The sequence below is a fragment of the Chelmon rostratus genome, chromosome 15 (genome assembly GCF_017976325.1).
Source record: "Chelmon rostratus isolate fCheRos1 chromosome 15, fCheRos1.pri, whole genome shotgun sequence".
Lineage (NCBI taxonomy): Eukaryota > Metazoa > Chordata > Actinopteri > Chaetodontiformes > Chaetodontidae > Chelmon > Chelmon rostratus.
In genome coordinates, this window is record NC_055672.1 from 16,502,735 (window position 1) to 16,525,718 (window position 22,984).

General features: G+C 43.2%; 1 protein-coding gene across 1 annotated transcript; it reads right to left on the bottom strand.

The window, feature by feature from the left end:
- Positions 1-7,686: 7,686 nt before the first annotated feature.
- LOC121618673 (coiled-coil domain-containing protein 9B) lies at positions 7,687-22,035 on the bottom strand. The gene is made up of 14 exons (XM_041954217.1): positions 21,830-22,035; positions 18,450-18,557; positions 18,190-18,294; positions 17,879-18,034; positions 16,618-16,767; positions 14,306-14,368; positions 12,441-12,619; positions 10,869-10,918; positions 10,691-10,741; positions 10,244-10,340; positions 9,096-9,129; positions 8,469-9,000; positions 8,246-8,328; positions 7,687-7,872 (listed from the first exon to the last, which is right to left on the bottom strand). The coding sequence occupies exons 1-14, from the start codon at positions 21,839-21,841 to the stop codon at positions 7,846-7,848; spliced, it is 1,647 nt and encodes a 548-aa protein (XP_041810151.1). The 5' UTR covers positions 21,842-22,035; the 3' UTR covers positions 7,687-7,845.
- Positions 22,036-22,984: the final 949 nt, after the last annotated feature.

The window sequence follows — 22,984 nt, forward strand, 5'->3', positions numbered from 1 at the left end:
ACTGACATTATCCTGTATGTTAATGACATTTTATTTATTCAGAGCCAGAGTGGATAATATATATTCAAATAAATGTTAGGTTTTTCCCTAACACCTTATATTGTGTTTCCAAATTGAAAAGACAGCTGGATTTAAATTAAATGTGGTTCACTTCAGGTAATTAAAGACGTGCAAAACCCACATGTATGGATTGATATGACGAGGTACAAAAAGATATGATAATAACTGTGCGGCTGCAAAGAGCGCTCAGTTTGTGCTCGTTGTTGTGATCTGTACATTTGATCAAAATTCAGTGGGGGCCTTTAATTACCTGAGTGATCTGTCCATTGTGTGTGATCAGAGGGACTATCTGCTCCCGGTGGAAAGAGAGGCATTCATCTCGCGGTCTGCCACAGTTCAGTTGCTGCAGCCCTCACTGAAACCACTTCACACAGTCACATGTGGTGAACTATGAAGTGGAAATCAGACCAACCACCCCGTGCGCTCTCTCAGCAGCATGTGAGGGAGGTGTATCGATTTGAGAGCTCTGTTGTTGCTCTGTACAAAACAGAGAGGAACACATTACACAATCCTGCTTGGTGCTATTTTGATCCAACTCGCTCTGAAAAAGGACTGCTTGCCCGAAAGGTTTGGTTTCCATGCCGGCAGTGACAAGCATCATTCACGATCGCACTGAAAATAAAACCACTTGATTTCTGCTGAGCGGCCAGTGTCCCTGCAACGGTGCACTGTGATGTAAACAGTGATGACATGCGCTGCTGCGTTAATACGACATATTTTCAGAACCAAAGCCAAGGTATGTGTCTGGTGGGCTAAACAGGAAGTCCATTCATCAGGGAAGACAGCACAAGGCGCAAACATCCCCCACCGTCACAAAGCAAGTCATGCGTGCAGGAAAATTGTAATACAGAGTGCGCATAACACAATGACAGACCTGTCAATGCTGCCATGGCCTCTTTATATTGGACGGCCGTGACAGATGTGTTTCCAGGGCCTCTTATGGCTCCTTGTGATATGTGAGAGGAGTAATGACTGACCTATTGATGAAGGAGTTCATCAGTAGTGACAGTTACTGCCGAAAGCTACGTCTGAGTCAGGACATAGCAGCTGACCTTCTGACTCTTGAAACCAGTCACCAAGGCGGTTGATTACATTACCTCATATGAAATCAGTCATATGCTGCATTAGAGTTCAATATAGGATGCATTTGGACAGGACAAAGAGATACATTACTTTTATTAAATCATATAGACATAAAAAAGCCACTGGTCATAGCTGTTTACCCTGCCCTTTTTAATAATACAGTAGTTTTTAAATGGTGGCAATTGCAGCTGTACTGCTCACTTTTATGCCAGATTTGTCAAGAAAAAGCTGAACAATTGTATTATCCACCAGACAGATCTACAGTGAGAAACACTGTAAAGAAGATTTGCCAGGATTTATACTGCTAATAATGGGAGTCACATGGCAGAGGAGCATAAGCATAAAAATGCTTAAAGATCCAGACACGTAAGAAAAATAGTCTGATTTTCCCACTAAAAAGTTAAATTACCTAAAAATTCTGCAATTCACATCCACTTCTTCCCCCTCATTGAAAGAGCCAGAATCTATAAATATGCAAATATCTTTTGTTTCAGATGTTTCAAAAGCTTCACCGGTCGTCTCTCAGTGTATGTGGGTCCATGTCGGACCACGACTGGCCTCCAAACCGGTTGTGATGCCACGAAATCATACTTGCGTGTGCGTGTCTTAAATTGAGATTAAAGGTAGTCGGAGAAATTTCCCCCCTTCAAATTGTGCACACACATCATTCTGCACAGTGAGGCTCAGACATGCAAATCAAGGGACAATAAACAAAACACATTTTTGAGTGGAGGGGGACTTCAAAGTCCTGCTTTTCGGAATCTAATTCTTCATCAGCTTTGACATGTTTGCCAGTGACAGATTACAACCAAGAGACCTTTCCAACAAAGCCGGAGGAATTAAAGGCCTTTTAATAGCGAGGCGCCATCACAAAGTTATGAAATATTAATATGATGTCTTGCAATACAGGAGAACAATGTGAGGGCAGCGAACAATAGCTTTTCAATTAATAACAGGGCGAAAGTTATGCATAATAAAGCAAAAGCACATCTGTGCATATAAGCAGGCACTGTGTTGTCAGGAGGTACAGAAATTATGTCTCAAAACTTTCTGAAATATATGACATTAATTTCCCATCATTGGTGGTTGAGTGCCGAAACACTGTGCAGCTGCGTAGACGATAACTGTGTATTTCTGTGATGTAGGTGATAAAGATGTACATATATTCATATGGACATGTCAAACCATATGGTATTTTTATTATTTACATATATATCTGTCAAGGTCAAAAGGTCAAATAGGTCTAACATGGGATACATGATTCTACAGCTATATCTGTGAGGTGTGACATTAGAAAGACACATTATTATAATACAGAAATATAATAATAATAATCATAATAATGTGGATTTTTATGCTGCAACAGACTTAAACTTTTTTTTTTCTTAAAGTTGCCATTTTTTCATTTACAAAAGATTGCCCTGTCAAATAATGTCTAACTAATTACCCAAAAATCCACATCACAAAAACCATAGCTTTGTTAATGCAGACAGGCTTTCAAACAGGGTCATTAAATTATGCTAACAGAGAGGACCAACCTCAGATCAATATGTCTGATGGTACACGGACACCTTGTCAGGCAGCCTCCTGTCTCCTGGCTGTGGGGGGAGGGGGAGCACACACTCTTCTTGATCGGGGCAGCTGCCGAGGCGTGGTTGTTACATCCTGAACCATGACAGAGCTGGTGGGATGACGCATACGCTCAATGGGGACTGTCAACCTGCCCGTGTGAGGTTGTGTCAGGGTCTCAGGGCCAGGCCAGACCTTGCTTCCACTTAGCCTACATCCATCAACTGTAATGAAACACCTCGAGAGCCCCCGACTGCTAACTCACTGTGTTTAAAGCCTGGCTAATAGATGGCAGGAAGAACATGACTTTAGCTAGAGTTAGATGACAACGTTGACATCGCTGCCATGTCTGTCTGGTAAATGCAAGGTCACAGCCAGCAGCTCGTTAACTTATCTTAACTCAAAGACTGGAAACGGAAACAGTTAGCAGGCTCTGTCTGAAGGTCAGCCTACCACCAAGCTCACTAATTAACACTGGTGGGTTATTTGCTGGACTATTTCGTGGCGGGATGCAGTGACTTCTTGGTGACGAGACACATCGTGTTGTTAGTCCTGTTTCTTTAAAAAGATAGATTCATGAAGGAAAAACTTGAAGCACATGTTTTTAGTTCTATTTTAAGAGGGATACACTCCCAATTTTGGATGATGCATATCTGTTGCTCCTAGATGCTTTGAAGGCACTTATTGTAAGTCAGTCTCTGCAAAAGTGTTTGCTAAATGAATGCAGTGTGGCACAAACGTAATGATAAGTAGGATTTAGAGGTGCTGCTGGGTGTATTGTGTTACCTTTGGACAAAGCTAGGCAAGCTTTTTCCCCACGTTTATAGTGTCTGTGCTAAAGCTAAAGCTATCAATTTACCAGACATGTATTCTAATCTTATCATCTAACTCTTATTGCATTTATTTTGGGAGTGTTTTTCCCAGAATCTCAAATCATTGCTCTATACTAACTCCCAAATCTGCATTCAGCAGGCTGGTTCAGTGACAGTATTTTGCCGCATGGATTTGAGAGAAAGCTTCTTCTATCCAAGCCACAAATTTCAAACCCAGCACCCGAACAAAAAGCCTATTGTTGCACACACAGGCGGGATCCTGCGTGACCTGCATCGACAGGTCTCAGCAGCACTTTGCTTAAAATATGATGTTTCTTTTAATTTTTTGCTCAGGAAGGCAAGCTTCTGAAGCTTCTCTCCGCTGCAGAGTGCAGCTGACATAATCCTACACTGCACTTCAATCCTCTATCACAGCCTACAGGACTTATTTCCATAATATCAACACCCCCACTGTAGTGTACTATTGCGTCAGGCCCTTCAAACTATTAGCTAGCTTAGCACCTAAGTGAACCAGGAGTGCTTTGGGCTGTGTTTTATAATAGCATTTGCTGGAATCAAAAAGCTTCAGGCTTGTGTTGCAGAAAACTAAAGAAAATAAAATTTCAAGGGCAGTGAGGCTGCTGTACTCACTGTACAACAGCCTCGGCGGCAGGAGGCAGCTGTGGAGATAGCCCTGGGAGGAGATAATTAAAATAGTAGCACCTGTGGGAGGTCCCACCTGTAGGGCTGAGAGGGAGCCGTTTCCAATGCAACATCCCTGCAGAGAGCTCATCTGAAATTAATCAAATCCAACATGAAGGCAGACTCAGTGGACCGAGGTGCTCTACATTTCTGTCACATCTGCCCTTTTTTCTCTCTCTGAGACTCACTACAGTGGCCTTCTTTCTTTTTGACAGAACAGCTCTCCAGAGACAGGACTCATACATATTTGTGGTGTTATCACCAGGTGCATCAGTCAGTGACATGTGGGGGAGAGAGAAGCCAAGGGTGCAACAGAACAATTGCCAGTCATGATTTGAGAGTTTGAAATACAGAAAAAACTTTATTGGTGTTCTGTTTGCCTCCTTCCAAATTGTTCTACAGTAAATGAAGCTATGTTGCACACAGATTTAAATTGGCATGAACACTTTGAACGGTAAAAAGCTGGGATCACACACGCTCATCCACAGGCACTCACAATTACTCCTTCCTTACTAGTGCACGTGAACGCATGGAGGGCGGCAGTGGACACCCAGGTAGAGCGAGACAATCACGATCACCTCTTAAATTTGACATTTAAGCGAGGTGACAATGCAGATGTCTAATAACTAAACGACCAAGTGCTAAACAAGGACAAATGCTACAAGTACAACTGCTCTATCGTTTACCTAAATTTAATTGTACTAAATTGAATCCCACAGGGAATTTTAAACATTTCAGAGGTAATCTGTACGACCTGCTTTTCAAACAGATATTTCCTTTACCATCCATTCAAATTCCATATATAATACAGAATAAGGCCCCGATTCAAAAACAGCACATTTTCTCTCTTGAAGGCTGGACCGGCCTCACACTTTGTGACTCGCCTCCTGGTTTTCCCAGTGTGCTTCTACTAGATTCCTGATGATTTGTATTTTATGTAACCACAGTTGAAGCTGACAGGGCCCTGCAGCTCAGAGCATGTCCACTGTGTTCTCTACTTAAGGTTACATAACCGTTTACTATACTGTAGCATTGACGAAAGCCAAAAACGTCTTTGAGGACACAGTTCTTGTAAGGCTCCTTATTATACTGTAGTTGCCACTTGATACCAAAAATAAAGTAGACTGGCAATAAATAAAAACAAATCCACACATGTCACGGAGAAAAAACTGCTACCATAACGCATGTAGACATCGTTTGGAAACTGTTTTAGAAATAAAATAATTCTAGTTGTCCAAATGGGGAGAGGAATAAATAAAACCAATACTGATGCTGCACTTAGTACAGTACATTTAACACTACTGTATGTTATGATACAAAGCATGACATAAAGGTACACCTTCAGTATTTGAAGAAGCCAATATGCAAGGCACAACAACTGGCTAAACTCTTAATGTCAAAGCTTTCCAAAAATATTAGTCGTCTTTCATGATTATAAAAGAGAGAAAGTGACAAAAACCATGAAAGCCAACCATTACAGCTGAATCCCAGTGTTTGACTGTGGGCTAAAGGCTGAACCCTCACGGATCTGGGTGACTTATTTTTGTCTGTCAGTCAGTCAGGCCAAAAGCCTCAACAGAGGAAAAGGCTGGACTCTTTAAAACTGGTAAAAAACAGCATGAGCAAACTATTCAGGAAAGCAATGTTTTAGTTCCCAAATTAGTGTTTGATTAATTTGTTCATGAGCAGGTTTTTGCTGTCTATTGTTTACATTTGAAAAATTACAGACACTACAACTCCATATTTAGAAACACGCTTAGAAACATATAACAATATTAATAAGGAAGACCAGATAATTGGGATTCAGCTGTAAACCTGTGCCAACACAATAACAATTAAAGGGCAAGTTTGAGATTCTAGTTCTATAGTGTCATTGATCAATTCTCAAGACAGCCAATAACGTGGTCTATTGCTATTAAGGGACCGTCAACTTCACATTAAAGGGGCATTCCAGTGATTTAGATCGGTGCTTTCATAAAGTCAGGGGACTTTGGAGAGACAGACTTAAAAAAAGAATAGTCTAAATCTATGTAGCAGAGGCTGAAAAATCATGAGCTTTGTTCCCCTGTATGGGTAAAGCTCCAAAAACACTGGATACTACACCCACCCAGTTTCTAATGTGGGCTTTTAGTCGGAATTTTGTGATCTATGAATTCACATAACTTTGATGACATCACTACAGTCATTATGTCAGACTTGATGAAGCCACAGAAGACACATGCAAAATCTACGGAGTGCCCCTTTACATGTTCTTCATAACAAAAACATTTATCAATCAGTAGTAATATTTTAGAAATGTAGCAAGGTCTTAGTCTCAAATGTGCCCTTTAATAATGTATTGATTTCTGATTCACGAAAGGCCATTGACTGATGCCGGAAGCAGTTAATAAATAATATCTACTCACACAGTTTTGAGTGTAGAAACACAGACTCTACTGTAGGTCTGTCACTACTCTAGCATCATATAACACAGACTTCATTTCCTATTAAAATACCTCGAAGGCAGAATCAGGCACTAGATAATTTGACTGTGGCTGAAGTTTATTTTCAAGGGCTACCTAAGTGCAAATGATTAGCTAGCCTCCTGATGTGTACCTCAGTGTTGGGGGTAACGCATTCCAAAGTAACGTGTTAGAGTACTCAGATTACTTTTTTGTTGAAAATAGTGATGTAACGCATTCGTTTTGCAAGAATTTCGCAGGTATCCAATCCCACTGCTGTGTCAGTGCGCATGTGTAGCTCAGCTACCGAGATGACGGAGAGGACAGCCTTTACGTCGGGGAAGTATTCGCACTGTTTGGAGTCTGTGGGTGACAATAATATCACAGTGAAATGCAAACTGTGTCTGAGTGATGCACATCTGTCAGCTGAGAAGAGCTCTACAGCCTCGGTTTCTATTTACTTTCATGTACTCCAGATAATTCACCTTGTTTCACTGTAGTTGAATTGCAAAAAGAATAACATGAATGAACTTATTGATTTTATGTTTACTTGTAATCTGCGTAGACTTGTAATAGTCTTTAATAAAGAGCTGTAAAGGGGATATTGCATCTATCATTCCTGTTATCAGCCCACAGAGTTACAGATTATGGGCAAGGCTATGCAATGAGTTAATACATTCAAAGATAGACGTGCAGTAGGCTACGCGCCCTGTGGACGATATAACCAACATGCACAATGATTCCTTGGCAGCGCAAAAGTACTCTAATGAGTAACATTTCTTAATGACAGTCATCTTGTAATGTAACAAGTTACTTTTAAAAGTTACCCAACACTGACGTACCTTGACATTTTCATACAAATGTAAACATTGAATGATATTGCACACAAGCCGCATACTAACATACTGAATAACGTGTCAGTACACATGCTTTTATACTCATAAAGTGCTTGGATGTACAAATATTTGAGCAGGGAAAATGTTCACCATTCCTACGTCAAATTTGAGATATTTGAAAACTTCCACAGGTGGGACACGCCACAGCAAAAATAAACCATGGTTTTGTGTGTAAGCCATAAACAGGGTGCCTCAAATGAGCAACCCGAAGCAAAATGAAAGAGGAAGAGGCTTGGCTCTGCGTTTCTGTGATTTGGTTTCAGTATTTACATCCCGAAAATGTCAGACGATCTTCCCGTGCTCTCTTGCCTGAAAAAACAAACAAACAAATGCACAAAAGTATTAGTTACAACTGAGTTCTTTTCCATAATTTACAAGGGCAGTTTATTTACCTCAGGCCCACTGCTTCTCTTTACTATATGAATGATTTCAGCAGGTGGTTACATATTATCAAGGTATTTCAGTGGTGGATGAGATGAAGAGGCATCTCTCCTGCAGTCCAACAGGTCTCAGAGATGGCAAATACACTTAAACCAAAAATGGACAACACACAGCTGCAGTGCAGATATACTGCCTGTCTCTCTCTTCATCCATTTAAGTCATCATCCATTTGCACTTCCTCCATCGGTCCATTTACACATCTATTGATTCTCCCATCCCTCTTCCTGTCTCTCACACTGACCTTGTCACTGCTGGTGGAGTGTGTTGGGTGTGTTTCTCCTGACTCCAGGCTCAGGACAGACAGTCCGGAGTCTATTAGTTCCTCTTTAAAAGAAAACCAACATTAGCATAGTTATACACTATGGAAGCCCATTTCTGCCAATGTGATGAATAATGAGAAACTTGCTTGGAATAATGATTTAGTGTCTCAAAATCATGACTGAGCCGTTGAAGCTATTGCATACCTGTGTTTGTGTTGCTGATGCTGCACTTGGCAAGCTCTACAGGCTGGACAGAGCTCTCCTGTAGAGAGGCACAGGCTTTTTCAGGGGAGGGGGAGCTGGGAGCTGTGGGGGGGTTGCTGTCTTTTCTAGTACATTCAGTTTCAGATGCCTGCTGCTGGGCAACAGGATGTGCAGACGGACCACCTCCCTGATCCTGAGGACCACCATCATCCTGCGTGGCACTTTCAAGAGGCTGCTGCGGCCCTTGTTTTTTTTTAGGTGAGGAAGCTTTTAAGGAGCTCAGACTTCTTGATTCTGAGCTGGCAGAGTCCTGAGAGCCTGTGGCCTGCCTTGTGTGAGCCCCCTGGACGAGTTCCTCTGAGAAGCGAACTTTTTTCTCTGAGCCCCGAGGGGACGAGGCCTCAGATGTACTCAGTGAATCTGGGCTGGGGGACAGCTTCGTTTTTGAGTCCTGATCTTTCTGATCTTCTACCTCAGCATCTGTGAGGGCGTCAAGTTCCTCCAAGAACTCCTCTAATGTCGTGTCAGACGTCTAGAGGATGAGACGAGAACAACAAGGTGTTTTTTCTTCTGTAGTACCATTTATTACCAACTCGTATTTACGCTCACACAAGTTTGATGTCTCACCTGCTGGTTCTCTCCTTCTTCATTGGCCTGCCACCTGAAAAATAGAGGGGGTTTTATCAAAGGCTACTCTGAAACAAAGCAGAAATGGAGGGCTGTGTATCTTTTATTCTTTTATCAATAGCCAGCATCACAATATGTAACAGCAAAGTCTGTAGTCAAGTTAAAGAAATAGTTTGACCAAAGCTAACTAGAGCTAAGCTACCTACAGCTTTATGTCTCCACCATTCTTATTTGCAATCTTGAAGGAATAATTTAGGCAAGCCTGGCCTGAGGTAACAAAATCCACATACCAGCACCTCTAAAGTTCACTATTTAACATGATACACCTCATTTGTTAAATCTATACAAAAACAAAAGGAAAAAAATAAATTAACAAGTCACTGTGCGTGGCCAAGAAATCGTTCCACGCATAACCACGTGTAAAAGACATATTTTGTCATTTTTACACTTCCACGGGGATTAAATAGGTGAGATATAATGTGTTAACTAGAGATCTTTACAGGTGCTGGTAGGTGGATTTTGTTACTTTTGAGTTGGATTTGGTTTCAGCTGTTGTAGTATAATGGGCTGACTCTCACTGCAGTAGAGTCTATTGCTCATAACAACACACAAGACACACCTGAATGCTGTTTTGCACTGTCCTTTGTCCCTCACCTATTTTCATCCCTGGCACACAGAGAGAGAGAGGATCATCTGGTACATTACACTTTCACACTGGAAGGCAGCACTGCCTCACTTCCAGGTCTGTGGCCTTGTGGCTTTTAGAGATTATGAGCAATGCTTGTGTAACACCACAGCCTGAAAGCCTGCACACCAGCCAGCACAGTAGCAGCTTTCAAAACAGCTGGGGGAGAAAAAAATGAACGTGGGGAGACCTGAATGAGGCCTTTTGGGTTATTTAGTCAGCTGCCGCAACGTCTAAATCAAGTTCACGATGTCCAAGGGAATTTGTACATTAGGGCACAGTGTGGAAAAACAACACACACTCCAACTTTCACTTGATGTATTTCACTAGTCACAGTTTGCTTTCTCACAATGCTTAATTGAGGCTGTGGTGAGAGACATTCAGATGGTTGAATCAACTCTAACATCAGCGTCACTACATCAGTGCGTGGCACTAATGTAGAAGATGTTTAGCTGTTACTGACCTCCTGGCTCTCCCAGTCAGACGATCTATGCCTTTTGCTTTACTGCTCATCACCAGCACGTTTTTAGCTCCCTTGTCTCTGCCTCGCTTCTCATGACCTAAGACAGGAGAACAATGAAAGTCTCAACTAAATGGAATATTATATAACAATCCATGAGACAACCAACAGGACATATGTACTTTTTATTTCAGGAAACAAGTGTGATTTTCGAGCCAACCCGGACATTATCTATCTTTCTCTTCTTGGCTGATATGTTTACCCAGTTTAATAAAACCTCCATGAATTATGTCCAACACAAATATCCTGTTTCAACATGAAAAACATCAAATTATAGTGATGCTTCAGAATAAAACAAAAATTCACAAAGGTTTTCTCCGCTTTTCTGATGCTATGTGATGATTTTAAGGCAGTAAGCTCATAAATAAATAGTATTTAAGTGTGGGATACCTCTTGAATCAGTACCTGCCCTGGATTGTCCTCTTCTAGCATTTCGTCCACCTGGGGAAAAAAAAGATTAAATAATGGAGGAAAAGCTACGACGATACACTGAAACACATTATGTTATCATCACATTTTGATGTGAAAGGTCTTATTCCTCATGTTCCCGGCTCTGCAAACATCTCACCTCGGCTGGAAGGCCCCCAGTCTCTGTCAGGGAGGGATTTGTCTGAAAACCTAAAAGCAGAGCTTCAGTTTAGACAGAAACACAAATCAATGCAAGCCTTGGTCATGTCTAAAAATAACTTTGTGTTCAGGTGACATAACAGCCCATCTCCACCCCCATCAACAGGCTCGTCTGACATTTGAGTAACATCATTGTTCATTTATTATGTGCCTAGAATTTGAGATTTTGCATAATTGGTGAGAGGTTTTGCTCCATGAGTCTCATCCTTGCATTTTACATCCAGAAAGGCCGTCTAAATTGTGGAATCAGAAACACATTTCCTCTTCTATTCTATTCTCCAGGGCCTTGTTTAAGCCTCACCAAATAAGGCAAGGCATTCCATCCCTTATCCCGAGCTAAAAATAGCCGCTCCTCCCTTGTCTCTTTACATTTTGATGCTCCCTTAAACAGCACATTAATTCAGTCTGCAGCACTCTTTGTACTATGGCGTGGTTTGTTTGAAATCGAACAAACACTTAAAACGAATGGGGAAGCTGTGGTCGAACTGAGCCTTCAAAATGTAAGAATACACAAAGTTAAAGTAGCATGCCATTACATACTGTTTATGCAAAGATACAATTCGCCTGAAACGTAATTATTTGGTTATGCAATCATTTAGCAACATCCTGTGACTTGATGCTGTTTAGCCTTGTGATCATGTGGCTGGACAAGTAATCCAGATAGCACTGCTAATGGATTCTTCCACTGTGTAATCTAACCAGAAGAAAACACGCTGTTCTTCAAGGTTAGTTTGTCCCTTATCAACATCTGCACGAAAAGTGAATGAAGCTTTTCACTAACTTCAGCAGTAAAAGAAGAGGAGAGAAGCAGTTAGGATTGTTAACTGGGATTAGCTAATGGAGCTGGTAATTTAGCAGGCCATATTAAAATAGCCACTGTGTGCACTATAATTACAGCATCTTTTTGGGAAGTATGTTTATTTACTTTTTTTGAGACAGATGAGAAAATTGATACCATTCTAATTCATCTAGACCAGAAGAATTGTATTAGCAAGCTTGCCTCTGTCTGAAGCACCAGCACCTCTAATCCTCACTACTTAACTTATCTCTTAGCTATTGTGCTTGTAACAAACAGAGTAAAAAAAAGTACATTTGTGGCCAAGTGACAGCAGTTCAAGCATGTAACTCTTGGCAAATCATCTTTTTTTATATAACAACATAAAACATGGAAATCAATGAGCTTTAGAGGAGTTGGTAGGCACATTTTTTACTTTTGGACATAGTTGTGCTAGCAGTTTCCAGTCTTTCAATTTTAATGCTAAACTAAACTACCCAGCTGGTTGCACATAAACAGGAGCAGCATCAATCTTCTCATTAAGTCTCAGTAAGAAAAGTTAATAAGCACATTTCCCAAAATGTTGAACTATTACTGAGAAAAAAAACTTGAGGGGGGATTATTAGCACTATGCCATTATTACTAAATCACAGGATTTAAGGTTAAAGGAAAATAATGAAGAAGCAGCTGCAAGACTTTAGCACATGTCTGAGGAAGACTGAGTGCTAGAAGCCTTACATGTTCTCAGTTTTGTCCATGTCCCACGCCCGTCTCCACTGGCCCTTGGCGTTTTTGTGGCGTGCCACTCTCTCCCGATCAATCTGCTCGCGCTCCTTCTTCCACCGCAGATACTCCTCCTGCTCCTCTTTCGATGTGGGGATGTTGAGGTCTGTGCTGGCCTGCTGGCTCTCAGGCTCCTTGACAGACACAAAACAGTTCAGTGTATTTTAATGCATAAAGAGAAGCTCTTAATGTAGATTTTTATCATGGTGTCCACTCATCATTTATGAAACACGGGCTTGGAAACATGACTGAATTAAACAGCCACACGACTCAGAGTGTCATATTATAACGCATCTGAAGCATCACTCCACACAATAATCAGAGCAGTGACGGGAACCAGCTCAACAACAGCCTCACATTAAGCATGGGTGGTCATAAACAAGAACAACGTCTCATCTCTAAACAAATAATTAAACAGCAATAGGGCAATATACAGATCGGTAGAGTTCAAACAAAAGGACAAACAAGGACATGTCTGGCATATTCTACATTACTGTAAATGCCAATCATTGCCTGACTGTAAATATTAATGATGGCCTCTGGTTGTTGATTCATTCCAGTCAGCTCGTGTTTGATTTCAAATTGCTTCTGCTTTCTATGTAAAGACGACTACAAGGTGACACAATTAAGTCGTCTGAGACAATATTCCAGGGAAAGTGCAGAATAATAATAAATGCAATTAGGTCTGCTTCCTCCATTCCCCTCTTAACCTCATCATTGATTACTGTGATGTGAGCAGGAAGCATTGCCTGCTACTGTAATACTAAACTCAGCTCTGATGCAAGCTCTTTAACACATCAAAGGGGACAGAGACTGTGTGCTCTTGTTACAAAGTGCTGGAGCAAACCAGGACTACAAACACTGCTCTGCTCCAGGGGAAATCACATAACAGACAATCTCAGAGAGAAAGTGCTCATCAGTGCTCGTTTTTTTTATGTAGCAGCAGGAAGATGATGTCGCTGTCTAGAGAAAAATAAAAACTGTGTGATCTCTGAGTAAAAGGGAAACAAATTTGCAGGCTGCTCTGCACATTCTGTCAGACAGAGACAAAAACAGCCGGTAAGAAACCATGATGGGTGATGTTTTCTACGCAGGTGTGGACCAATCACAGCCAAGTAAACATGTTGCCTTCCTGTGTGCAGTTATTGGAGACCATGGCATCTGTGCTCATCCCTCTGTTTTCCATCTCCTCTCACTCCCTCTCGTCTGGTCCCCCTGGAGGACATCGGGGCCACAAGGGAGGCCGCTTCTTGCATGTTCCAACAGGCCATGTTCTTCTGTCACCCCAGCCGCCCGGCTAATTAGCACTTTTCAATTTCTCACCTCCATGAGGCCTCATAGGGCGGTTGTCAGGGGCCAAGGTAGATGGGGCTGACGAGTCTAGCCAACACTGACAGAGAGCAGGACTACAGAGCGGTATGAACAGCGTCAATTGTCATGTGGCGTATTCAGCGGGCCTTTGAAGCCCGTCCTCTTAGCCTCCCCAGTTAGCCTGTTTATGCACGATCTGTGATCTGTGAGACAGCCCTGAGCTACTCCAGCAACGTTAACTCGTGAGCCAGCGGGAGGTAGATGGAGCGCTATGAAAAAGGGGGGTTGGGGGTGTTCGTGGCAACGTGTTGTGCCTGTCTGCATGTGAGCGTTTGTGATGAGGATTTGGGTCATATTTGCATTTCTCTGTGTCTTTTGTGTGCTCACTGTCATACGGGAAACTTGTACATCACAGGTATTTTCATTCCAGCGAATCGGGAGATCATTTTGACTTAACCCATAAAAGACAATATGTTATGTTCGTTTATGTAGGTGTGTGGTTGTGGTACCTGGCATTGCTCTGAAAGCCTGTGATGCTCCTCTGTGCGCTTTTGCCCTTGTTTAACCTCATCCTGTCAGAGAGGAGAGACCAGAAATAACGGGGAGATGAGCATAACAACAATAAGGATGACACAGCAACTTGTTGCCGGCCAATTAAACATGGTTGTAAAGAGTCACATTACTGCTGCCATTGGCAGTAAAAGCAAATCAAGCGAGTGCACAGACATTAAGATTAAGAGGCCTACACTGCCCCCAGGTGGATTAATGGCGCAACAGCGTAAACTGGCACTTGGGGTTCAATTTTAAACATCCGCTCTGCAATGAGGTCATCCGAGCAGAGTGCAGTTTGCAGGTGGTTGAACTTCAGTGGCTCGGAAAATGAAAGTCATCTTACTGCAGCGAGAGAATTGTGTGAATTTCGGCTCTAGTGTATTTCCTCACTGCAAAGATGTGCTCCAGTGAGCACAGTGGATGAGTCATGTTGCCATTAAAAGCAACACTTGCATGAACAGCTGAGGGGGGAAAAGACAATAAATGCTGGACGGAGTGGACAGACAGTGACACCCACATACACACTCGTGCACACTCCTCTCCCACCCACTCCAGAATGCTGTCTGGCTTATACACAAACACAAAAGACCCCTGACTACCTAGTTCCTTCACTTCTTTCTGCTCTCACTCCTTCCTCCTCTCCCTCTGTGACCCTTTGTCGGCACCTCGCCAGGCCCGTCTCTTTGGCAGCATAATGAGCCTTTTCAGAGTGAGAAGGCAGTTGAATGTTAATTAGATCAAATCGGCCCTTTCAGGGTGGTGGGAATGGGGAAACAATCGTGCCAGAGAAGAGCAGACCACTTAAGGTTGCAGAGAGGAGAAATGGAGGCCGGAAACAGATGGTGGGCTGCCAGGAGTATCTCCCCTTCTCTCTATCGTTTCTTTCTCTGTCCCTCACTCTACACTTCCTTTCTCCTGTCAACCTCTCTCTCGTGAGTGTGAACTGACAGTCATGGAATAGTTCCAGGCATTACAATCTGCTGAAGACACTGCCAAAGAACCACACCCCTCTCACAGAGCCATTATTTATTTCCAGAGTTTCCAACACACACTCACACTCACGAGAAAAATCTTTTAGAGGCAGGGCAAAACCAAAGCAACGTGCATGTTACTGTGGCTCATTTCAGCACAAATATTTTCCTAACACTTGCCAGATAGATCCATGACATTTTCTGCACCCATCGACACCTTTTTGCAGTGTTTTCCCTGCTGTTCTCATAAACCATGTTAAATGATACCGGTTATGCAAACAGCGACCATATGAAAACCAGGTCTCCGGGATTCACAGATGACTGGTGCACTGGAGCGCTGGCTACTGTTCAAGTGCTGATTCAGTCGACATGATAAATAAAGGGGGAATGACCAAGCGGGCCAGAAATAAAGGCAAGAGGACAGCGTGTTCAGCCCCTAGATTTAGTGCACATTAACTCAGTGAGCAGCCCTCAGCGAATCAGAGGCAGATATGCATATACGAGGAAAGAGGTTCCACTGGTTTTGTGTCCAGAGACCACTCCTACAAACAGTGTCTGCGTTTACAGTGCTGAGGATCAGCTGTCTGTGCTGTGCATCAAATTATTGATTAAGCAGCTTGTGTGTGCATGTGTGTGTGTGTGTGTGTGTGTGTTTCAGGCTTCAGATTGAGGCAGAGCAGCTGTTTCAGAGTTTCTGCATACCCAGGGGGCCTAAGGTCAGTGACAGTGTGGCATTTCACAGGCCAGCCGGAGATACTGCATGTGCACATGTGCCTCTGCCTATCTGCGTTAAACACGGGATCTGAGACCTGCAGTGTATAGTAAAGCCACTGATGTTAAACATAGTATCTGATCTCATACCACTGATAACATAGCCTTTTGTTGGGATCACCATCTATCTTTCATGGTCCGAGAGGGATTTTTCTTTGCCTAAATGCTCCTCAGAGGGAGAAGATAAAATAAGTAACCATGAGACCTGAGTAAAAAAATAGAAAGAGCAATCCAGGCCTTTTGAACATTCTTTGTTAAGATGTGCTTGTACGGCGCTGCTGCTCCTCCAACAGCTCTATTAGCAGCTCCCCTCTGTTAATCCCACACCAGTCAGTCCACCTCCTGTCCACAAACCATTGTGCTCCATCACTGGATGGGTGTGTCCAGCCGACATGTCTGACATCTATGTAAAACACGTCGGTGCCGCATGAGAGAATGAACAAAGGGGGGTGTGAGAGTGGAAGCACACTGGAGGGCGCATGCTAAAGCGTATGATCACTGGAGTGTTCGGAGTGTCTGATTCAGACCTGAGCTGCTGCGTCTCTCTTGGTCACGTGAGGTGGCTGCTTCCCCCTCCCCGCTGACTCCACGCGCTTCGCCTGTCCGTCATCTGTAGGGCTCTTGATGTCAGCAGGGCCCGGCCTCTTCTCTGGCCTCTCACTCACCACCCTCTTACCCTGGAGAGACAGTTACTCAAATTGGAGCATCATAACTGTGGCAACGTGCGTTGTCATTTAAGAGTGCCGGCCCTTATCGTGTCCAAGTCGTACACAAGAAATAATGAATTTGAGGGTACAAACTACTAATCAACAATACAAAATTTTAGCAGTAATGCATGTGCACAAATCAAAACATTTACCCCTGACCCCTGCTGGCCTCTATACAGACCAATCATGGACAGAGGATTTTGACAAATCTAAGATTTTGTCCTGCAGCTTTCTGACTGAACAAGATTACATATTGTGCCTCACACAGCTGCACATTTCTGGCCATGCTAGCAGCATGTCTCTTTGGACAGCTACGTCAGTCGGCCCACTTCAGTGCATCACAATCAAATGTCTCAACAGCCTTTGGATCCACTGCCATGAAATGGGATACAGACATCAATCCAGAAAATGTATCCTTGATGACTTTGGTGATCCTCAGACTTCTCCAGTGCCACCAGCAAGTTGATATTTCAAAATTTCAATTAGTCCAATACCAAAATACCTGCTGACATTCCCATCGGCCTGTACTTTATGTCTAGTGATAATTAGCAAATGTTAGCCATATTTTAGCATTATTGTGAGCATGTTAGCATGCTAATGATAGCATTTAGCTCAAAGTACTGCTGTGCTAGTGTGACTGTATACTCTCAATCTTGTCCACGACTCTCGCAGCTTGGATGAGCAGGAAAACAGGTATATTTAGCCTATTTTATTGACTCCACCACAAATAAACAGATTCATTAGAAAGTTGTGGTGCTGGAAAACAAGCTTTCTGGAAGTAAAGCACATGCTGAGTAGCAGATACACATACAGCAATCTCAACAGTAAAAGCTCTGAGTCTGGCAAAATGTTTGTCTAGTCTAACATTTTCTCATACTGCTGTCAAAGCATCCGATGAATATATTGGTCTTGTTATTAGTTCATATTATATAATATTCAGAATATTTTCAATTCAGTCTCCTAATGCTGTCTGACCCATGCTGTCTGTTATTGTTTCATTTACAGTTAACCGACAGGGGCTCTGGGGTCTCCTATATTTTTCCCTCACTCACTCTGCGTGGATATTTCTCAGTGTATTTACCTTTTTGCCAGCCATAGTGACCATTAGCTGCTTCCTGTGACCTCTGCCAGCAGCCTGCGGTGGGCCTTCTTCCCCCGAGTCGGGCCCGGCCTCAGGTTGACCTTTTCCAGCTGGTGAACCACCGCTAAATGGCTTCGTCACCACCACGCGGTTATCCTGCTCACCAAAGACGAGAACATCTCATAAAATATTCAGTTTGTAGCATCTTTTCCTCAGAGACAAATTGTGACTATGTGCTGTCAGTAACAATGGCTGTGAGGCATTTGTATTGTTAACTCCTTACGTCCGTCACCTCATGCTGAAAAACTCACACTGGTGGACTTGGTGATTGTTATGGTAAGATCATCAGCTTTGCCCTTGCGGCTCTGCAGCGCCATTCCTTCCTCTTCTGCCCGTTTCCTGTCCTCCTCCACCTCCTAAATGCAACTCAACGAAGACAACAAACTAATCAGGAAGCCTGAAAGAGCTGCAGACTTTCACAGAAAAGAAACATGTCCCAGACTTGCATTTCTACACCTGATGATGACCAGTGAGATTTTGGACTTCTCTGCCTGCGAGCACTCGTCCTTACCTTGTACCTCTTCATGAGCGCTTCATTCTTCCTGCGGAGAGCCTCGATCTTCTTGTCCAGCTCCACGTCTCTCTCATGATCCCTCTTGGGCATCATGTCACTTGGGGTCTGGAAAGAGACACATCAGATCATCGATGCAATAAAACGTACCCTTTCATTTCAAAATTAGGTCTACCGTGCACAGTTTTTTTTTCAGTGCCTCAATTTGTTGCAGCCTTTCATTTTGAGCTTCTGAGCATCGTATCAGATGTTTTGATACTAGTGTGACACCTGAGTCTAGGATACAGATACCAGAACAGCACGTTTTTACCTTGCTTTAAAAAATATTTGACAACTTTTTTCATTCATTAAATGAAGCCAAGGTTCTCAAATGATAAATATGAAATAATGGGATAAAAATGGAAAAAATCTGATTAAAGAGTAATTGAACAGTTAGGAATCTAAACATGTTGCGATGGACACATTTAAGTCTGTACCAAAACAAATCTGATGTTCAGCTACTTATTTCCACAGTTAATGTTAGTTTATTTATCTGTAAATAGAGGGCATTATAAAACAGCTGATAAAAACAATATTAAACTTTTAATACAGTTGCTTCTGATTAGACACACAGATGATGACTAATCTCGCATGGACAGCCAAACTGAAACTATCACTGTGTAAATCCACTTGCCTGCAAGTAGTAATGATGATTTACGTGTGTGCGTGTGTATATGCAGTTCAGTTTTTGAATGACACTCATCGTTAATCTCTGGACTGTGACAATGTATGGGCAAATACAGCTTGTGTGGACGTGTCTGACACCAGAGCTGTGGACACTAGAGATACAGAATATCTGGACATTGACATTCTGGTAATTTTTTTGTCCCCCAGGGACATTTTTTTTTTTCTCAAAATGTCATTGTGTGCCTGCACCACTGCCTGTGCCGCAATAACACACAACACTAACATGCCCTCACACCTGCCACAGATGGAGCATTCATTACGAAGCTCAGTTACACAGGGAGAATGCATATGTAGAGCATCCGAAACATCCAAGTGCGGTCAGCATGCCTCCTCATAGACGAGAGGCGCCAAAAATCTCCACGTGCTCTCATGGAACAGCAGCTAGGCGTGTGTTAACGATTCCTTTCGAGAAAATCTCTCCTTAACCTGGTGTAATCTGCAGACATGTGCAAGAGAGCTGCTGAGTTGGAAGGAATGTGCACAAATACTCAAAAAATTAGGATAATATTACGGAATAATAATGATGAGGCATCAACCATGTCCAGCACAGAGATCTCATTTCCTTTAGCCTGCAGTAACTTAATGTTCCCCCTTCAATCCGGTCTGTGTGGTCTTTCTTTGGTGTGGTGGGATATGTGAGTGGAAGAGAGCGTGGTTCCTTTACCTGGCTGTAGTGCAAGCTAAAAGGGACATGTCCCAGAAGACTGGTGAATGATCAACTCCTCTCTGCAGCACAAGGTTCAGGAGATGGTATGCCAGCTTCTTCAGGTCATATCATGTCATGAGCCAGGCAGCAGAAATATTCCAGCACGTAACCACACGTGAAAGCCACAACTTGTCATTATTACAGTTATTTTGTTCTACGGATTAAACAAAACAGATCATTTTGATCATAAAATGTGCTATTTGATGGATTTTGTTTCCTTTGCACAGGGCAAGGCTGGCTGTTTCCAGTTTCTGTGCTAAGCTAACCGGCTGCTGGCTGTAGCTTCATATTTAACATATAGCCACGAGAGTGGTATTGACCTGATCACCTAACTAATAAGTGTGTTTCCCAAAATGTTGAACTGTGCCTTTAAACTGTTAATATGAGGTGTCAGCATGAGGACTGGTCACAAGGCAGCTCCTGCCTCACATAAAATGTAACATAGTGTTTCAAAGACACATGCCCCCAGCAGTGAGACCAAAGAGATAAACACATTTCTACTTTCAAGTGAGCTGCTCCCTCGCGCTCAGCTTGTGGTCCAAGCTTGAAGTTTTACCAGTAACAAATCGCTGGGATTCATGACAGAAAGCAATGCGACAGACAAATGTGCCCAAAGTCTGAAACTTTCATCCCCGAGTCTGAAGTTTGCTTTTTGTCAGCCAGCACCTGGGGGATGTGCTTCTCCTCATACTGTCACAAATATTATATCCAGCACAAAAACAGCGCCATTCCGATAACACTCAATGAACAACAATCATTGTCGAATATCGGCTGAAGTGTTTCCCACTTTGAATCAACGCTGGCATCATCTCTTGTTATTCACAGCCGAGGAGAGGTGACAACAACGCCGTCATATAGAAAAGTTGCCACTGCTGCTAGTTGAAAGCGAGAAAAAACATACTTCATCTAGAAGTCTCCCGTTCTCCACACTCTGTATAAATGATTTGGACGGGTCAAACCCGTTCTTGACCGAGACTGGAAGGAGACGTGCCAAAGTGAGTCAGTCATCCTCCACTGTTGCCCCAGTGACGACGAGAGAGTCAAGGCTGCTTATATGTGATATTGCTTGCACAGAATGATGACTCATGGCTAGCGAGTGCACAAAGACCATCACATTGGGGCTGCAAGAAATTCTTCGTCTTTTTTCCATCGCCGCCGCTGTTACGCCTGCAAAGACTGGCTGCCATTGAGATGTTGTCGAACAGTGTGAGTTCGACAACCGCATTCAAATCTTATTATCAGAGACATTGGACGTTATTTAAATGTAAGGTGTCAGTGCAGAGTTTTATTAAAATAACAAAATCTGCACATCCTGAAGGCAGCTCTGTCGAACCTGCAAAGACACAGTGAGCATGAGAAAAGTTGTAACTCACTCAGAGAGGCAGCAGGCTGAAAAGTGGCTACCTCACAGCTTCTAGTTGTCAGGGTATCCAAACACAACAGACCGTGAGGACATACCACCAAGAATAGGCGCAATGAAGAGACACGCTGCCGACTCCGAATCACAGCAAGGCCAATGGCGGAGACTGAAGTGAACGCTGGCCTCCACAAACCAAAGTGGGGGGGACAGTACCCCTCTGGGCTTGTCCTGGCCAGTTCTGTGATTGTGTAGCAGCAACGCTAATGTGCACACATACACGCACAACCACAAAACACACAGAGACGTTGTGGGTCTGCCAGCGAACGGCACCCATGCCTGGACAGCCAGGCGGAGGGGAGGAGGGGGCCCTGCAGAGAGAGAGCTGCCAAGGCTTCCTCCCTACCCAGCGTTCCTGCCACCTACTGGAGCCACAGGAGCCAGAGACACAACCGAAACGCTGCACGCAGCCACAGCTAAATCTGCGACAGAGCAGCAGAGGAAGAGGGGAACCTGATAGCGGAGGGCGAGAGCGAGCCGAAGAGTGTGGGATGAGAAGAGAGCGGGGAAGGAGGGAGAGAAGGCACTCACGGGTCTTTCCATGTCAGCGGTGAGAGCTGGGCTGGGTCCAGGCGCGAGGCAGCCGAGGCGGCGGAGAAGGCTGCCTGGAGTCGACGATCATGCCTCGATTACAATGAGCTGAGTTGGGCAAGCAGCCAAGATGTCTAACAAATGCACAGAGCTCCCCTGTTAACGGATTTCACAGCACCCATCCGCTTGTCCTCTCCCGCTTTCTCTCTCTCTGTCACTCTCTCTCTCCGACCCTCCCACCCTCCTGCACATATGCTCTCTCACTCACTCTCGTCCTCTCTAAAGCACTTGCTCTTTCCCCTCCTCACTTATCCTCTGGTCAAAGCATGCTAGTTAAATCCTGTCACCCTCCCCACATACACACACTCTGAATATGAAAGTAAATCAGCACTATTGCTTAATTGACGCTATGTTTTTTTTTTCTGTGTATGTGTATAATCATATGCTTGGCAGCCAAAGCAAATCTATTCTATAAAACTATTTTTGCTTTTTCATATGCAATGCATGAGTGACAATATGATAATTGTTTTATAATATACTCATAGGTATATAATGCATATGGGACTGTATTTGTGCTAATAATTTGCGCTAGATTAAGGTTTTTGATTTAAAAATATATAGAAAAGAGATGCTTGTCTCGGTTTTTGACGATGAATGTTTGTAAAATTGTTATATGTTTTGTCTGTTTTCTGTGTGGGTGCTTTCAAATCTCTTATGTTATATCTTTGTGTCCAAATAGGAGAAAAGGAAGAGGGAAAAAATTATTGTTGAAAAGCTTCTTGAATCACTCGTCTACTGATACGAGTCCCTCCTTCACATCTAACTGTGGCACCATATAAATCCAGACGCCATAAATGAGATGCGTGCGTTTGTTCCCACTTTGGCTTCAACAGCTGCGTCTCCTACGAGCTCCAGACTACATGTTTAAACTACCAAAGAAGCTTCCTAAAGACAGAAAGGGGGGGTGGGGGGGTTGCCTGCCGAATTTCCCACAATTCTTCATGCAGGGCATGCTGCCTTTGGCAAGGCCAAGTCTGAGAGCTAATGACATGCAGCACACAAGCAGCCTGGCAGACAAATGCCACAGAAGGAGAGCAGCAGAGGTGAAGGCAGTCACTTGAGAGTCACTGCTCTGCAATTTCCAGATTCTTATGG